At 40.9% G+C, this 20,139-nt stretch overlaps 1 protein-coding gene across 1 annotated transcript in view; it reads left to right on the forward strand.

The window, feature by feature from the left end:
• The window catches only part of LOC139748038 (uncharacterized), an 80,264-nt gene extending 67,873 nt beyond the window's left edge, over positions 1 to 12,391 (forward strand). Inside the window, exon 3 of the mRNA XM_071660604.1 lies at positions 11,144 to 12,391. Within this exon, the coding sequence (XP_071516705.1) occupies positions 11,144 to 11,635 (492 nt within the window). The 3' untranslated portion in view covers positions 11,636 to 12,391. The remainder of the gene's footprint in view (positions 1 to 11,143) is intronic.
• The last annotated feature ends 7,748 nt before the right edge of the window (positions 12,392 to 20,139 follow it).

Here is a 20,139-nt window from a genome sequence, read left to right on the forward strand (position 1 = left end):
GTTTTTCTCCATTCAAACTTACCTCCCAATTGGCTTGACCCTCAACCCTACTGTACCTAATTACCTTGCTCTTATTCACATTTACTCTTAACTTTCTTCTTTCACACACTTTACCAAACTCAGTCAACAGCTTCTGCAGTTTCTCACATTAATCAGCCACCAGCGCTGTATCATTAGCGAACAACAACTGACTCACTTCCAAAGCTCTCTCATCCCCAACATTTCCAGAACTCTTGCATTCACCTCCCTAACAACCCCATCAATAAACAAATTAAACAACCATGGAGACATCACACACCCCAGCCGCAAACCTACATTCACTGAGAACCAATCACTTTCCTCTCTTCCTACACGTACACATGCCTTACATCGTCGATAAAAACTTTTCACTGCTTCTAACAACTTGCCTCCCACACCATATATTCTTAATACCTTCCACAGAGCATCTCTATCAACGCTATCATATGCCTTCTCCAGATCCATAAATGCTACATACAAATCCATTTGCTTTTCTAAGTATTTCTCACATCCATTCTTCAAAGCAAACACCTGATCCACACATCCTCTACCACTTCTGAAACCACACTGCTCTTCCCCAATCTGATGCTCTGTACATGCCTTCACCCTCTCAATCAATACCCTCCCATATAATTTACCAGGAATACTCACCAAACATATACCTCTGTAATTTGAGCACTCACTTTTATCCCCTTTGCCTTTGTACCATGGCACTATGCACGCATTCCGACAATCCTCAGGCACCTCACCATGAGTCATACATGCATTAAATAACCTTACCAACCAGTCAATAATACAGTCACCCCCTTTTTTAATAAATTCCACTGCAATACCATCCAAACCAGCTGCCTTGCCGGCTTTCATCTTCCGCAAAGCTTTTACTACCTCTTCTCTGTTTACCAAATCATTTTCTCTAACCCTCTCACTTTGCACACCACCTCGACCAAAACACCCTATATCTGCCACTCTATCATCAAACACATTCAACAAACCTTCAAAATACTCACTCCATCTCCTTCTCCCATCACCACTACTTGTTATCACCTCCCCATTTGCGCCCTTCACTGAAGTTCCCATTTGCTCCCTTGTCTTACGCACTTTATTTACCTCCTTCCAGAACATCTTTTTATTCTCCCCAAAATTTAATGATACTCTCTCACCTCAACTCTCATTTGCCCTCTTTTTCACCTCTTACACCTTTCTCTTGACCTTCTGTCTCTTTCTTTTATACATCTCCCACTCAATTGCATTTTTTCCCTGCAAAAATCGTCCAAATGCCTCTCTCTTCTCTTTCATTAATAATCTTACTTCTTCATCACACCATTCACTACCCTTTCTAATCAACCCACCTCCCACTCTTCTCATGCCACAATCCATCACTGATTCCCTAACTACATCCCATTCCTCCCCCACTCCCCTTACTTCCATTGTTCTCATCTTTTTCCATTCTGTACTCAGTCTCTCCTGGTACTTCATCACACAAGTCTCCTTCCCAAGCTCACTTACTCTCACCACCCTCTTCACCCCAACATTTACTCCTCTTTTCTGAAAACCCTCAGAAATCTTCACCTTAGCCTCCACAAGATAATGATCAGACATCCCTCCAGTTGCACCTCTCAGCACATTAACATATTTATATATATATATATATATATATATATATATATATATATATATATATATATATATATATATATATATATATATATATACATACATTAAATAACCTTACCAACCAGTCAACAATACAGTCACCCCCTTTTTTAATAAATTCCACTGCAATACCATCCAAACCTGCTGCCTTGCCGGCTTTCATCTTCCGCAAAGCTTTCACTACCTCTTCTCTGTTTACCAAATCATTTTCCCTAACCCTCTCACTTTGCACACCACCTCGACCAAAACACCCTATATCTGCCACTCTATCATCAAACACATTCAACAAACCTTCAAAATACTCACTCCATCTCCTTCTCACATCACCACTACTTGTTATCACCTCCCCATTTGCGCCCTTCACTGAAGTTCCCATTTGCTCCCTTGTCTTACGCACTTTATTTACCTCCTTCCAGAACATCTTTTTATTCTCCCTAAAATTTAATGATACTCTCTCACCCCAACTCTCATTTGCCCTTTTTTTCACCTCTTGCACCTTTCTCTTGACCTCCTGTCTCTTTCTTTTATACATCTCCCACTCAATTGCATTTTTTCCCTGCAAAAATCGTCCAAATGCCTCTCTCTTCTCTTTCACTAATACTCTTACTTCTTCATCCCACCACTCACTACCCTTTCTAATCAACCCACCTCCCACTCTTCTCATGCCACAAGCATGGTGAGGTGCCTGAGGATTGGCGGAATGCGTGCATAGTGCCATTGTACAAAGGCAAAGGGGATAAGAGTGAGTGCTCAAATTACAGAGGTATAAGTTTGTTGAGTATTCCTGGTAAATTATATGGGAGGGTATTGATTGAGAGGGTGAAGGCATGTACAGAGCATCAGATTGGGGAAGAGCAGTGTGGTTTCAGAAGTGGTAGAGGATGTGTGGATCAGGTGTTTGCTTTGAAGAATGGATGTGAGAAATACTTAGAAAAGCAAATGGATTTGTATGTAGCATTTATGGATCTGGAGAAGGCATATGATAGAGTTGATAGAGATGCTCTGTGGAAGGTATTAAGAATATATGGTGTGGGAGGAAAGTTGTTAGAAGCAGTGAAAAGTTTTTATCGAGGATGTAAGGCATGTGTACGTGTAGGAAGAGAGGAAAGTGATTGGTTCTCAGTGAATGTCGGTTTGCGGCAGGGGTGTGTGATGTCTCCATGGTTGTTTAATTTGTTTATGGATGGGGTTGTTAGGGAGGTAAATGCAAGAGTTTTGGAAAGAGGGGCAAGTATGAAGTCTGTTGGGGATGAGAGAGCTTGGGAAGTGAGTCAGTTGTTGTTCGCTGATGATACAGCGCTGGTGGCTGATTCATGTGAGAAACTGCAGAAGCTGGTGACTGAGTTTGGTAAAGTGTGTGGAAGAAGAAAGTTAAGAGTAAATGTGAATAAGAGCAAGGTTATTAGGTACAGTAGGGTTGAGGGTCAAGTCAATTGGGAGGTGAGTTTGAATGGAGAAAAACTGGAGGAAGTGAAGTGTTTTAGATATCTGGGAGTGGATCTGGCAGCGGATGGAACCATGGAAGCGGAAGTGGATCATAGGGTGGGGGAGGGGGCGAAAATTCTGGGGGCCTTGAAGAATGTGTGGAAGTCGAGAACATTATCTCGGAAAGCAAAAATGGGTATGTTTGAAGGAGTAGTGGTTCCAACAATGTTGTATGGTTGCGAGGCGTGGGCTATGGATAGAGTTGTGCGCAGGAGGATGGATGTGCTGGAAATGAGATGTTTGAGGACAATGTGTGGTGTGAGGTGGTTTGATCGAGTAAGTAACGTAAGGGTAAGAGAGATGTGTGGAAATAAAAAGAGCGTGGTTGAGAGAGCAGAAGAGGGTGTTTTGAAGTGGTTTGGGCACATGGAGAGGATGAGTGAGGAAAGATTGACCAAGAGGATATATGTGTCGGAGGTGGAGGGAACAAGGAGAAGAGGGAGACCAAATTGGAGGTGGAAAGATGGAGTGAAAAAGATTTTGTGTGATCGGGGCCTGAACATGCAGGAGGGTGAAAGGAGGGCAAGGAATAGAGTGAATTGGAGCGATGTGGTGTACCGGGGTTGACGTGCTGTTAGTGGATTGAATCAAGGCATGTGAAGCGTCTGGGGTGAGCTATGGAAAGCTGTGTAGGTATGTATATTTGCGTGTGTGGACGTATGTATATACATGTGTATGGGGGGGGTTGGGCCATTTCTTTCGTCTGTTTCCTTGCGCTACCTCGCAAACGCGGGAGACAGCGACAAAGTATAATAAAAAAATAATATATATATATATATATATATATATATATATATATATATATATATATTATCCCTGGGGATAGGGGAGAGAGAATACTTCCCACGTATTCCCTGCGTGTCGTAGAAGGCGACTAAAAGGGAAGGGAGCGGGAGGCTGGAAATCCTCCCCTCATTTTTTTTTTTCCAAAAGAAGAAACAGAGAAAGGGGCCAGGTGAGGATATTCCCTCAAAGGCCCAGTCCTCATCCTCTGTTCTTAACGCTACCTCGCTAATGCGGGAAATGGCGATTAGTATAAAAAAAAGAAAAAAAAAAATATATGTATATATATATATATATATATATATATATATATATATATCTTTTTCTTTGTTTCGTACTATTCGCCATTTCCCGCATTAGCGAGGTAGCGTTATCAACAGAGGACTGGGCCTTAGAGGGAATATCCTCACCTGGCCCCCTTCTCTGTTCCTTCTTTTGGAAAATTAAAAAAAAACGAGAGGGGAGGATTTCCAGCCACCCGCTCCCTTCCCTTTTAGTCGCCTTCTACGACACGCAGGGAATACGTGGGAAGTATTCTTTCTCCCCTATCCCCTAAATATTCTGCATGCTCTTTTCATTACTCTGTTTGCCGTACTCAGTGCTTTATGCTAGTATATATATATATATATATATATATATATATATATATATATATATATATATATATATATATATATATATATATATATATATATATATATATATATATATATATATATATATATATATATATATATATATATATATATATATATATATAGTCAACAGCTTGTGGAGTTGTGTGCAGAAAATGGTATGGTGATTAGGAATACTTTTTTTCTTTTTTTTTTTTTTTAAAAGGGACATGCATAAATATACATCAGTGAGTAGGGAACCTGGTCAGAGAGAAGTGTTGGACTCTGTACAAATTTATAGGTGCGCAAAAGATAGACTCCTAGATGTTAATGTGTTGGGAGGGGAAACTAATATGAATGAGAAGAGGGTGAGAAAGAAATGAGCTTGGAAAAAAGAGGTGTGTGTGTGTGTGTGTGAAATACTAGAAGAGATTGGGTATAGAATAGCTAAAGTTGTAAGCAAATGAAGCAAGGGGAATGGGAGATATTTAGTGAAGCAGTGATAGCATGTGCAAGAGATATGGGATATGGGCAGTTGAGAAATTGGTATTAATTGGCGGGGTGATTGTTCCCTCCACTTCTGATGCATACATCCTCTTTGTCCTCTATCCTCATGTTCCTAACACTACCTCACTAATATGGGAAATGACAAATATATATGAAATAAAATATATGTGGTTTGATTGACTAAGAAATGAAAGGGTAAAAGATATGTGTGGTAATAAAAAGAGTGGTTGAGAGAGCAGAAGTGGCTTTGTTGAAATGATTTGGACTCGTGAGGATGAGTAAGGAGGATTAACAAAGAAGATGTACGTGTCAAAGATGGAGGGAACGAGGAGAAGTGGGAGACCAAATTGGAGGGGGAAAGATGGAGTGAAAAAGATTTTGAGTGATCGGGGCCTGAACATGCAGGAGGGTGAAAGGCGTGCAAGGAATAGAGTGAATTGGAACGATGTGGTATACTGGGGTCGACATGGTGTCAATGGATTGAACCAGGGCATGTGAAGCGTTTGGGGTAAACCATGGAAAGTTCTGTGGGGCCTGGATGTGGAAAGGGAGCTGTGGTTTCGGTGCATTATTACATGACAGCTAGAGACTGAGTGTGAACGAATAGGGCCTTTGTTGTCTTTTCCTAGCACTACCTCACACACATGAGGGGGGAGGATGTTGTTATTCCATGTGTGGCGGGGTGGCGATGGGAATGAATAAAGGCAGACAGTATGAATTATGTACATGGGTATATATGTATATGTCTGTGTGTGTATATATATGTATACGTTGAGATGTATAGGTATGTATATGTGGTGTGTGTGGACGTGTATGTATATACATGTGTATGTGGGTGGGTTGGGCCATTCTTTCGTCTGTTTCCTTGCACTACCTCGCTAGCGCGGGAGACGGCGACGGGGCAAAGTGAATAAATAGATAAATATATATAGGGGAGAAAGAATACTTCCCACGTATTCCCTGCATGTCGTAGAAGGCGACTAGAAGGGAAGGGAGCGGGGGGCTGGAAATCCTCCCCTCTCATTTTTTTTTAAATTTTCCAAAAGAAGGAACAGAGAAGGGGGCCATATGAGGATATTCCCTCAAAGGCCCAGTCCTCTGTTCTTAACGCCACCTCGCTAATGCGGGAAATGGCGAATAGTATGAAAAAAAAAGAAAAATATATATATATATATATATATATATATATATATTTTTTTTTTTTTTTTTTTTTTTTTATACCTCGTCGCTGTCTCCCGCGGTTGCGAGGTAGCGCAAGGAAACAGACGAAAGAAATGGCCCAACCCCCCCACACACATGTACATACACACGTCCACACACGCAAATAAACATACCTACACAGCTTTCCATGGTTTACCCCGTACGCTTCACATGCCCTGATTCAATCCACTGACAGCACGTCAACCCCTGTATACCACATCGCTCCAATTCACTCTATTCCTTGCCCTCCTTTCACCCTCCTGCATGTTCAGGCCCCGATCACACAAAATCCTTTTCACTCCATCTTTCCACCTCCAATTTGGAGGTATATATATATATATGTATACATATATATATATATATATATATATATATATATATATATATATATATATATATATATATATATATATATATATATATATATATATATATATATATATATATACTAGCATAAAGCACTGAGTACGGCATACAGAGTAATGAAAAGAGCATGCAGAATATTTAGACAGCATACCAGATCACTGAGGACAGCATGTAGAAAACTGAGAACAGTATAAAGACCACTGAGGACAGCGTATTGATCATTGAGGACTGCTTACAGAATATTGAGGACAGCATACAGTAAGATGAGGAACGCATTCACAATATTAAGGACAGAATAAAGAATGCTGAAGAGAGCATACAGAAAATCGAGGACTGCATGCACTGCATCAAGGACAGGATACAGAACATTGAGGATGGCATACAGTTTACTGAGGAAGCCATACAGAATATTGAAGACAGAATACAGAATACTGAGGAGAGCATACAAGATATTGAGGAAAGCTTACAGATTATCAAGGACAGCATGCATACTAATCAGGACGGCTTAGAGCATATTAAGGACAGCATGGAGAATATTGAGGGCAGTATACAGAATACTGAAGACAGTATACTTAATACTATAGACAATATACAAAATACTGAGGAGAATATACAGAATGCTGAGGACAGCATGCATAGTACTGAGGACAGCATACATAGTACTGAGGATGACATACGGAATATTGAGGATAACTTACGGAGTATTGGGGACAGCATATGGATGATTGAGGACAGAATACCCAATATTGAGAACAGTATACGCAATATTGAGCGCAGCATACGCAGTATTGAGGACAACATACGCAATATTGAGGGCAACATAGGGATTATTGAAGATTGCACACACATCATTGAAGAGACCAAACTGGAGACAACATACTGAATACTGTGTACAACATTGAGAATAAGGACAGCATAGTGAACACTGATGACAGCATGTGGTATATTGAGGACAGTATACGGACTATTGAGAACAGCATAAAGAGATTTGAGGACGGTATACGGGATACTGAGGATAGCATTCCTGATATACAGGACAGCATGTGGAATATTGAAGACAGCATACAGAACACTGGGGACAGCATACAGAATATTAAGGACAGAATAGTGAGTATTGAGGGAAGCATATAGAGTATTACGGAATGCATACGGAATATTTAGGATAGCATACAGAGCTGTGAGGACAGCTACCGGAATATGGAGACAGCATACAGAAAACTGAGGACAGCATATAGAATATTGAGGACTTCATACGTAATACAGAGGACAAAATACAGTATACTAAATACAACAGAAAGAATATTGAGGAAAACATACAGAGCACTGAGGACAGCATACTGCATATTGAGGACAGTTTATAGAATACTGAAAACAACATACAGAGTATTGAGGAAAGCATACAGGACATTTAAGACAGAATAAAGAATATTGAGAACAGCATGCAGAATACTAAAGACAACATACAAAATACTGAAAAGAGCACGTAGAATGCTGAGGACAACATACAGATTTTTGAGGAAGGCATACAGAATATTGTGACAGCATAAAGAATATTGAGGATAGCATACATATATTAAGGACAGCATACTGAATACTGAGGACAGCACATAGAACACCAATGACAACATGCAGAATATTGAGAACAGCATACATAACATTTAGGACGACATAAAGAACACTGAGGACAGCATACAGAATATTAAGGACACATACAGAATATTGAGATCATATAGAATACTGAGGACAACCTACAAAATATTTAGAGCAGCATACAGAACATTTAGGACGGTATAAAGAATACTGAGAACAACATACAGGATACTGATGGCAACATACAAAATAATGAGGAAAGCATATAGAATACTGAGGACAACATACAGAATTCTGGGGACCATACAGAATGATAAGGGCAACACACAGAATACTTAGGACAGCATACACAATATTTAGGACAACGTACAGAGTACTTAGGAAAGCATAGATAATACTGAGGAGGTCATACAAAATGCTGTGAAAAGCGTATAGATAATTGATTACGGCATAAAGAATATTGAGCGCAGCATACAGAATACTTCGGACAGTATAAAGAATGGCGAAAACAGTATACAAAATATTGAGAACATTCATACAAAATATTGAGGACTGCATACAGAACATTGTGGACATCATACATATGACTGATGACAGCATACAGAAAACTGAGGACAACATGAAGAATACTAAGGACAGCATGAAAAATGTCGAGGACAGCATGAAAATCTTTGAAGGCAGCATATAGAATATTGAGGACATTCATACAAAATTGAAGACAGCATATAGAATATTGATGATATCATACAGAAAACTGAGGACAGCATACAGAATATTGAGGACAGCATACAGTAATTTGGGGTCAGCATACAGAAAATTGAGGATAGCACGTAGAGTATTGAGAACAGCATAGGGAACATTCAGGATAGCATAAAGAATATTGAAGACAACATACAGAATACTAAGGACAGCATATAGAACACTGAAGACAACATACAAAATATTGATGACAGCATACAGAGTGTTGAGGACAGCATGCAAAATATCAAGGACAAGATACAGAATAGTAAGAACAGCAGACAGAAAATTGAGGACACCATAGAAAATACTTAAGACAACATGCAGAATGTTGAACGACATAACACAAAATATTGAGGTCAGCATCAGAATACTGAGGACAACATACTAAATATTGAAGACATTATACAGAATACTGAGGACAGTAACAGAATATTGAGGACAGTATACAGAATATTGAAGACATCGCAAAGAATATTGTGGACTACATGCAAAATACTGAACAGCATGCAGAAATTGATGAAAGCATACAGATTTTCAAGAAGTGCATACAGAATACTGGGGACAGTATACAAACATTTGAGGTAAGCATAGAAGAAATTAAGAACAGCATACAGAATACTGAGGACGGCATGTAAAATATTGAGGGGAGCATATGCAATATTGAGGACAGTATTTAGAAGATTGACAGCACACATAATATTTAGGACAGCATACATAATATTGAGGACAGCATACAAAATGTTGAAGACAGCATACAGAATATTGAGGACAGCATTCAAAATATTGAAGACAGCATACAAAATATTGAGGACAGCATGCAGAATATTGAAGACAGCATACAAAATGTTGAGGACAGCATACATGTATTAAGGACAGCATACAGAATACTGAGAACAGCACACAGAACATTTAGGACAGTATACAGGATGTTGAGGATAGCATACAGGATGTTGAGGACTGCATACAGATTACTGAGGACAGCATACAGAATACTAAAAGTTATATTGCGGGTGAATGAGTGTACAGCTCTGCCCTTCTCATCTCTTCCACTTTCCCCCATTTAGTGAGAATAGATAATCACAAACAAGTATTTACGCACACACACACACACACACACACACACACACACACACACACACACACACACACACATATTTCGTGGGTAAGGAACCTCTTCAACTTGTATGAGAGAGTGATCCCCGCTTTAGACAGAGCGAGTGGATTGTTAGTATCTGAATTGCCAGAAAGGAAGCATGTCAGGGTAGCTGCATCCAGCAGCGTTTTGTAGTGAATAACTCGCCCAAATATTCTAACCCTTACCTCAACATGTTTCTGGACGATGGCAAGGATATGAGAGAAACTGTTGGTCTGATACATAGTTCATGAAACTCGAGTGAATGTAAAGTACAGAGGATGAGAGAAAAAAGTACTTCAAAATGAATACTATATCGCAAGAAATGAGAGAGTGCTGGGAGTTGATACTGTATCTGACCTGTGGCCAGAGTGTTACATTGGCATTCATATCTATCTGTAAGAAAACATCTAATAAACTATTCATATCCTAGTTCATGTGGCCAAACTAGAATATGCTTCTCAAATTTGGTCCTCGCACTTAAAGAAACACAGAAGACTAATAAAGAAGGTTTAGAGAAGTTAACGAGGATGGTTAAGGAATTAAGATATCTAAGTTGCAGGGAAAGGCTATAGGTCTTAAACATACCCACCATGGAACAGAAAAGAGTGAGGGTGACCTGATCACAGCCTTTAAGTTTTTACACCAAGCTGGTGACGTAGACGGTGAACAGTTCTTTGAAAGATGCAAGGATAGAACAGGCAGAAGTCACAAGATGTATAGAAGTAGCTTGACAGTATGAAGGCAGTCGATGAATGGAATGAGTTATTACACAGTGAATGTTGAGAGAATAAAGGAGTGTAAAGCATTATAAAACAGTAGAGAAAGTTTAAGAATCGCAGTTCTACAAGAGTACGATATTCTTTTCGTACATTAATGATATGTAATCAGAAGCAGGTAATTACAGATCTTTACTTGGTTTCCCTTCATCATTTAATATATATCCTTCCTTCTTCTCGTAATGTATATTGTTTATCAGTTTGGCAAAATTTATTAGAAGTTGAATATTACTATAAAGGACTTTCCATAACTGTAATAAATGCCTTCATTGCAGCTGCCATCGGAGGTGTTCCTGGAGCTGGGTGTTGGTGGCCGTTGTCTGGGTCGTGTTTACATCTGCTTGTGGACCAACCTTCGCTCCGCACAACACTTCTTGGCACTTTGCCTTGGCGTCCTTGGGCCTTCCCACGTAGGTGCATATTTTAGGAGTATTTCCGATAAAGACAAAGAACGAGAAACCATTTGGTGCACTGAATATCGTTTAAAGAATGGAGACAAGTGTGACAAGGCGTTAATGACGGATCTGGAATGGGGCGGTGAGCACAGCAGAGTTCCAAGGGAGGGGCTGGTAGTGCTATACACTAATGATGTTCATAATTATGGTTTTGGCATCTGCACCACTGGCAAGGAGGATGCTAGTTTCTCAGGCCCCTTCGGTGAGGTGTTATCTGGGATGGATGTGGTACGAAGAGCGGTCAACCATGACCCCGTGACCCACGTGAACATTACCGACTGCGGTGTCATCATCCCTGACCTCGCACCCTGACCTCGCACCCTGACCTCGCACCCTGACACTAGCTACCCTAAACTGGCTGTTGTTGGGAGTGAAGATGATGTCTGGTTGTGGCCTCGTCGTTACAGAGGTCACCATCATGTCATCACATGAACTATATCTGACACACTTCTATGTAACGCTTAATATTTGTCAAAAATCCCATATATCAACGATTCTCTTCACCATTCTTTAAACGCTTCTTTCAGTTTTGTCTTATAACATCTAATGCTTAAGAACAGGAGGTATTGCATGGTGGTTTTGTCAGCAGTTCTGGTGGGCCACACTTCACTATTGCGATAACTCATATACTATTTGTCTTTGTATGACCAGCCATCTAGGGTGTACCCTCATGTTCTTGGTAATGTTACCTTGTGTTACAATAACCTGACAGTTCCAGCACATAGGCAACATTCCTGCCAGGCCAGTACAGAGGCAACGTTCCTGCCAGGCCAGTACAGAGGCAACGTTCCTGCCTGGCCAGTACAGAGGCAACGTTCCTGCCTGCCCAGTACAGAGGCAACGTTCCTGCCTGCCCAGTACAGAGGCAACGTTCCTGTCTGGCCAGTACAGAGGCAACGTTCCTGTCTGGCCAGTACAGAGAGGTTGATCTATCTGTAGTGCTCGAGTCATTGTTGGTGGTGCGAAACTCTATTACTTAAGGACAATGGTTATTAAAGTTATATATGTCTGTCTACGTTCTCGCTTCTCTTCATATAGAACATGAAGGATCACTGAGGTTAGGGTGTATCTATAACTCCAGCTTCCAGCTATGATAAAGATTAGGGATTCCTAGGGTTAGGCTGTATCTGTGAAGAACAAATGAAAAACGACAACATATAGAAATAGAAATGTTAACTGCATGTGTGCCAGTGACGAAGGAAAGAGAAGTGTTGGTTTGGAATGGATTGGGAATACTGAAATAGGACCTACTAGTGACTGAACTGCTTGAGTGACACCTACTGGAGTGTGACCTGTTGGAGTGTGACCTGCTGGAGTGTGACCTGCTGGAGTGTAACCTGTTGGAGTGTGACCTCCTGAAGTGTAAAAGTGCTGTTGTAAAACGTTGATGGTGCTGTTGGAGAGTGACAGTGCTGCTGAATTGTGACGGTACTGCTGGAGTGTAACAATGCTGCTGGAGTGTGAGGGTGCTGCTGGAGTGTAACAATGCTGCTGGAGTGTAACAGTGCTGCTGGAGTGTGACAATGCTGCTGGAGTGTGACGGTGCTGCTGAAGTATGACGGTACTGCTGGAGTGTGACGGTGCTGCTGGAGTGTGACGGTGCTGCTGGAGTGTAACAATGCTGCTGGAGTGTGACGGTGCTGCAGGAGTGTGACAGTGCTGCTGGAGTGTGACGGTGCTGCTGGAGTGTGACAGTGCTGCTGGAGTGTGAGAGTGATGCTGGAGTGTGAGTGCTGCTGGAGTGTGACGGTGCTGCTGGAGTGTGACAGTGCTGCTGGAGTGTGAGAGTGATGCTGGAGTGTGACAGTGATGCTGGAGTGTGAGTGATGCTGGAGTGTGAGAGTGATGCTGGTGTGTGAGAGTGATGCTGGAGTGCGAAGGTACTGCTGGAGTGTGACAGTGCAGCTGGAGTGTGAGAGTGATGCTGGAGTGCGACGGTACTGCTGGAGTGTGACAGTGCAGCTGGAGTGTGAGAATGATGCTGGAGTGTGAGTGCTGCTGGAGTGTGAGAGTGATGCTGGAGTGTGAGAGTGATGCTGGAGTGTGACAGTGATGCTGGAGTGCGACGGTACTGCTGGAGTGTGGCAGTGCAGCTGGAGTGTGAGAGTGATGCTGGAGTGTGAGTGCTGCTGGAGTGTGAGAGTGATGCTGGAGTGTGAGAGTGATCCTGGAGTGTGACAGTGATGCTGGAGTGCGACGGTACTGCTGGAGTGTGACAGTGCAGCTGGAGTGTGACAGTGATGCTGGAGTGTGAGAGTGATGCTGGAGTGTGAGAGTGATGCTGGAGTGTGAGAGTGATGCTGGAGTGTGAGAGTGATACTGGAGTGCGACGGTACTGCTGGAGTGTGACAGTGCAGCTGGAGTGTGAGAGTGATGCTGGAGTGTGAGTGCTGCTGGAGTGTGAGAGTGATGCTGGAGTGTGAGAGTGATCCTTGAGTGTGACAGTGATGCTGGAGTGCGACGGTACTGCTGGAGTGTGACAGTGCAGCAGGAGTGTGACGGTACTGCTGGAGTGTGACAGTGCAGCTGGAATGTGACGGTGCTGCTGGCGTGTAACAGTGCTGCTGGATATATATATATATATATATATATATATATATATATATATATATATATATATATATATATATATATATTGGAGGTGGAAAGATGGAGTGAAAAAGATTTTGTGTGATCGGGGCCTGAACATGCAGGAGGGTGAAAGGAGGGCAAGGAATAGAGTGAGTTGGAGCGATGTGGTATACAGGGGTTGACGTGCTGTCAGTGGATTGAATCAGGGCATGTGGGGCGTCTGGGGTAAACCATGGAAAGCTGTGTAGGTATGTATATTTGAGTGTGTGGACGTGTGTATGTACATGTGTATGGGGGGGGGGGGGTTGGGCCATTTCTTTCGTCTGTTTCCTTGCACTACCTCGCAAACGCGGGAGACAGCGACAAAGTATAAAAAAAAAAATAAAAAATATATATATATAAATATATTTTCTTTCTTCCATACTATTCGTCATTTCCCGCATTAGCGAGGTAGCGTTAAGAAGAGAAGACTGGGCCTTTGAGGGAATATCCTCATCTGGCCCCCTTCTCTGTTCCTTCTTTGGAAAAAAAAAAAAAAAAAGAGGGGAGGATTTTCAGCCCCCCGCTCCCTTCCCTTTTAGTCGCCTTCTACGACACGCAGGGAATACGTGGGAAGTATTCTTTCTCCCTTATCCCCAGGTATATATATATATATATATATATCTTTCTTTCTTTCAAACTATTCGCCATTTCCCGCGTTAGCGAGGTAGCGTTAGGAACAGAGGACTGGGCCTTTTTTGGAATATCCTCACCTGGCCCCCTCTGTTCCTTCTTTTGGAAAATTAAAAAAAAAAAAAAAAAAAAAAAAAAAAAAAAAAAAAAAAAAAACGAGAGGGGAGGATTTCCAGCCCCCCGCTCCCTCCCCTTTTAGTCGCCTTCTACGACACGCAGGGAATACGTGGGAAGTATTCTTAATCCCCTATCCCCAGGGAAAATATATATATATATATATATATATATATATATATATATATATACATATATATATATATATATATATATATATATATATATATATATATATATATATATATATATATATATATATATATTTTTTTTTTTTTTTTTTTATACTTTGTCGCTGTCTCCCGCGTTTGCGAGGTAGCGCAAGGAAACAGACGAAAGAAATGGCCCACCCCCCCCCCCATACACATGTACATACACACGTCCACACACGCAAATATACATACCTACACAGCTTTCCATGGTTTACCCCAGACGCTTCACATGCCTTGATTCACTCCACTGACAGCACGTCAACCCCTGTATACCACATCGCTCCAATTCACTCTATTCCTTGCCCTCCTTTCACCCTGCTGCATGTTCAGGCCCCGATCACACAAAATCTTTTTCACTCCATCTTTCCACCTCCAATTTGGTCTCCCTCTTCTCCTCGTTCCCTCCACCTCCGACACATATATCCTCTTGGTCAATCTTTCCTCACTCATTCTCTCCATGTGCCCAAACCATTTCAAAACACCCTCTTCTGCTCTCTCAACCACACTCTTTTTATTTCCACACATCTCTCTTACCCTTACGTTACTTACTCGATCAAACCACCTCACACCACACATTGTCCTCAAACATCTCATTTCCAGCACATCCATCCTCCTGCGCACAACTCTATCCATAGCCCACGCCTCGCAACCATACAACATTGTTGGAACCACTATTCCTTCAAACATACCCATTTTTGCTTTCCGAGATAGTGTTCTCGACTTCCACACATTTTTCAAGGCTCCCAAAATTTTCGCCCCCTCCCCCACCCTATGATCCACTTCCACTTCCATGGTTCCATCCGCTGACAGATCCACTCCCAGATATCTAAAACACTTCACTTCCTCCAGTTTTTCTCCATTCAAACTCACCTCCCAATTGACTTGACCCTCAACCCTACTGTACCTAATAACCTTGCTCTTATTCACATTTACTCTTAACTTTCTTCTTCCACACACTTTACCAAACTCAGTCACCAGCTTCTGCAGTTTCTCACATGAATCAGCCACCAGCGCTGTATCATATATATATATATATATATATATATATACATATATATATATATATATATATATATATATATATATATATATATATATATATATATATATATATACATATATATATATATATATATATATATATATATATATATATATATATATATATATATATATATATATATATATATATATATATATATATGTATATATATATATATATATATATATATATATATATATATATATATATATATATATATATATATATATATATATATATATATATATATGGTTTCAAAAGTGGTAGAGGATGTGTGGATCAGGTGTTTGCTTTAAAGAATGTATGTGAGAAATACTTAGAAATGCAAATGGATTTGTATGTAGCATTTATGGATCTGTAGAAGGCATATGATAGAGTTGATAGAGATGCTCTGTGGAAGGTATTAAGAATATATGGTGTGTGAGGCAAGTTGGTAGAAGCAGTGAAAAGTTTTTATCAAGGATTTAAGGCATGTGTACGTGTAGGAAGAGAGGAAAGTGATTGGTTCTCGGTGAATGTAGGTTTGCAGCAGGGGTGTGTGTGTCTCCATGGTTGTTTAATTTGTTTATGAATGGGGTTGTTAGGGAGGTGAATGCAAGAGTTTTGGAAAGAGGGGCAAGTATGAAGTCTGTTGTGGATGAGAGAGCTTGGGAAGTGAGTCAGTTGTTGTTCGCTGATGATACAGCGCTGGTGGCTGATTCATGTGAGAAACTGCAGAAGCTGGTGACTGAGTTTGGTAAAGTGTGTGAAAGAATAAAGTTAAGAGTAAATGTGAATAAGAGCAAGGTTATTAGGTATAGTAGGGTTGAGGGTCAAGTCAATTGGGAGGTAAGTTTGAATAGAGAAAAACTGGAGGAAATAAAGTGTTTTAGATATCTGGGAGTGGATCTGGCAGCGGATGGAACCATGGAAGCGGAAGTGGATGCTAGGGGGGGAGGGGGCGAAAATTCTGGGAGCCTTGAAGAATGTGTGGAAGTCGAGAACATTATCTCGGAAAGCAAAAATGGGTATGTTTGAAGGAATAGTGGTTCCAACAATTTTGTATGGTTGCGAGGCGTGGGCTGTGGATAGAATTGTGCGCAGGAGGGTGAATGTGCTGGAAATGAGATGTTTGAAGACAATGTGTGCTGTGAGGTGGTTTGATCGAGTAAGTAACGTAAGGGTAAGAGAGATGTGTGGAAATAAAAAGAGCGTGGTTGAGAGAGCAGAAGAGGGTGTTTTGAAATGGTTTGGGCACATGGAGAGAATGATTGATGGAAGATTGACCAAGAGGATATATGTGTCGGAGGTGGAGGGAATGAGGAGAAGTGGGAGACCAAATTGGATGTGGAAAGATGGAGTGAAAAAGATTTTGTGTGATCGGGGCCTGAACATGCAGGAGGGTGAAAGGAGGGCAAGGAATAGAGCGAATTGGATCAATATGGTATACCGGGGTTGACGTGCTGTCAGTGGATTGAATCAGAGCATGTGAAGCGCCTGGGGTAAACCATGGAAAGCTATGTAGGTATTTATATTTGAGTGTGTGGACGTGTATGTATATACTTGTGTATGGGGGTGGGTTGGGCCATTTCTTTCGTCTGTTTCCTTGCGGTAGCTCGCAAACGCGGGAGACAGCGAAAAAAAAAAAAAAATATATATATATATATATATATATATATATATATATATATATATACATATATATATATATATATATATATATATATATATATATATATATATATATATATATATATATATATATATATATATATATATATATATATATATATATATATATATATACATATATATGGGGCCTTTGTTGTCTTTTCCTAGCGGTACCTCGCACACATGAGGGAGGAGGGGGATAGTATACCATGTGTGGCGAGGTGGCGATTGGAATGAATAAAGGCAGACAGTGTGATTTGTGTGCATGAGTATATAGGTATGTGTCTGTGTGTGTATATATATGTGTACATTGAGAAGCATAGGTATGTATATTTGCGTGTGTCCACGTGTATGTATATACATGTGTATGGGGGTGGGTTGGGCCATTTCATTCGTCTGTTTCCTTGCGCTACCTCGCAAACGCGGGAGACAGCGACAAAGCAAAATAGATAAATAAACAATATATGTCTATATATATATATATATATATATATATATATATATATATATATATATATATATATATATATATATATATATATATATATATATGTATATATATATACATATATATATATATTTTTTTTCTTTTTTTTTTTTTTGCTTTGTCGCTGTCTCCCGCGTTTGCGAGGTAGCGTAAGGAAACAGACGAAAGAAATGGCCCATCCCAACCCCATACACATGTATATACATACGTCCACACACGCAAATATACATACCTACACAGCTTTCCATGGTTTACCACAGACGCTTCACATGCCCTGATTCAATCCACTGACAGCACGTCAACCCCGGTATACCACATCGCTCCAATTCACTCTATTCCTTGCCCGCCTTTCACCCTCCTGCATGTTCAGGCCCCGATCACAAAAAATCTTTTTCACTCCATCTTTCCACCTCCAATTTGGTCTCCCTCTTCTCCTCGTTCCCTCCACCTCCGACACATATATCCTCTTGGTCAATCTTTCCTCACTCATTCTCTCCATGTGCCCAAACCATTTCAAAACACCCTCTTCTGCTCTCTCAACCACGCTCTTTTTATTTCCACACATCTCTCTTACCCTTACGTTACTTACTCGATCAAACCACCTCACACCACACATTGTCCTCAAACATCTCATTTCCAGCACATCCATCCTCCTGCGCACCACTCTATCCATAGCCCACGCCTCGCAACCATACAACATTTTTTGTTGGAACCACTATTCCTTCAAACATACTCATTTTTGCTTTCCGAGATAATGTTCTCGACTTCCACACATTCTTCAAGGCTCCCAGGATTTTCGCCCCCTCCCCCACCCTATGATCCACTTCCGCTTCCATGGTTCCATCCGCTGCCAGATCCACTCCCAGATATCTAAAACACTTCACTTCCTCCAGTTTTTCTCCATTCAAACTCACCTCCCAATTGACTTGACCCTCAACCCTACTGTACCTAATAACCTTGCTCTTATTCACATTTACTCTTAACTTTCTTCTTTCACACACTTTACCAAACTCAGTCACCAGCTTCTGCAGTTTCTCACATGAATCAGCCACCAGCGCTGTATCATCAGCGAACAACAACTGACTCACTTCCCAAGCTCTCTCATCCCCAACAGACTTCATACTTGCCCCTCTTTCCAAAACTCTTGCATTCACCTCCCTAACAACCTCATCCATAAACAAATTAAACAACCACGGAAACATCACACACCCCTGCCGCAAACCTACATTCACTGAGAACCAATCACTTTCCTCTCTTCCTACACGTACACATGCCTTACATCCTCGATAAAAACTTTTCACTGCTTCTAACAACTTGCCTCCCACACCATATATTCTTAATACCTTCCACAGAGCATCTCTATCAACTCTATCATATGCCTTCTCCAGATCCATAAATGCTACATACAAATCCATTTGTTTTTCTAAGTATTTCTCACATACATTCTTCAAAGCAAACACCTGATCCACACATCCTCTACCACTTCTGAAACCACACTGCTCTTCCCCAATCTGATGCTCTGTACATGCCTTCACCCTCTCAATCAATACCCTCCCATATAATTTACCAGGAATAATCAACAAACTTATACCTCTGTAATTTGAGCACTCACTCTTATCCCCTTTGCCTTTGTACAATGTCACTATGCACGCATTCCGCCAATCCTCAGGCACCTCACCATGAGTCATACATACATTAAATAACCTTACCAACCAGTCAACAATACTGTCACCCCCTTTTTTAATAAATTCCACTGCAATACCATCCAAACCTGCTGCCTTGCCGGCTTTCATCTTCCGCAAAGCTTTTACTACCTCTTCTCCGTTTACCAAATCATTTTCCCTAACCCTCTCACTTTGCACACCACCTCGACCAAAACACCCTATATCTGCCACTCTATCATCAAACACATTCAACAAACCTTCAAAATACTCACTCCATCTCCTTCTCACATCACTACTACTTGTTACCACCTCCCCATTTGCGCCCTTCACTGAAGTTCCCATTTGCTCCCTTGTCTTACGCACTTTATTTACCTCCTTCCAGAACATCTTTTTATTCTCCCTAA

The sequence above is a fragment of the Panulirus ornatus genome, chromosome 72, assembly GCF_036320965.1.
Source record: "Panulirus ornatus isolate Po-2019 chromosome 72, ASM3632096v1, whole genome shotgun sequence".
NCBI lineage: Eukaryota > Metazoa > Arthropoda > Malacostraca > Decapoda > Palinuridae > Panulirus > Panulirus ornatus.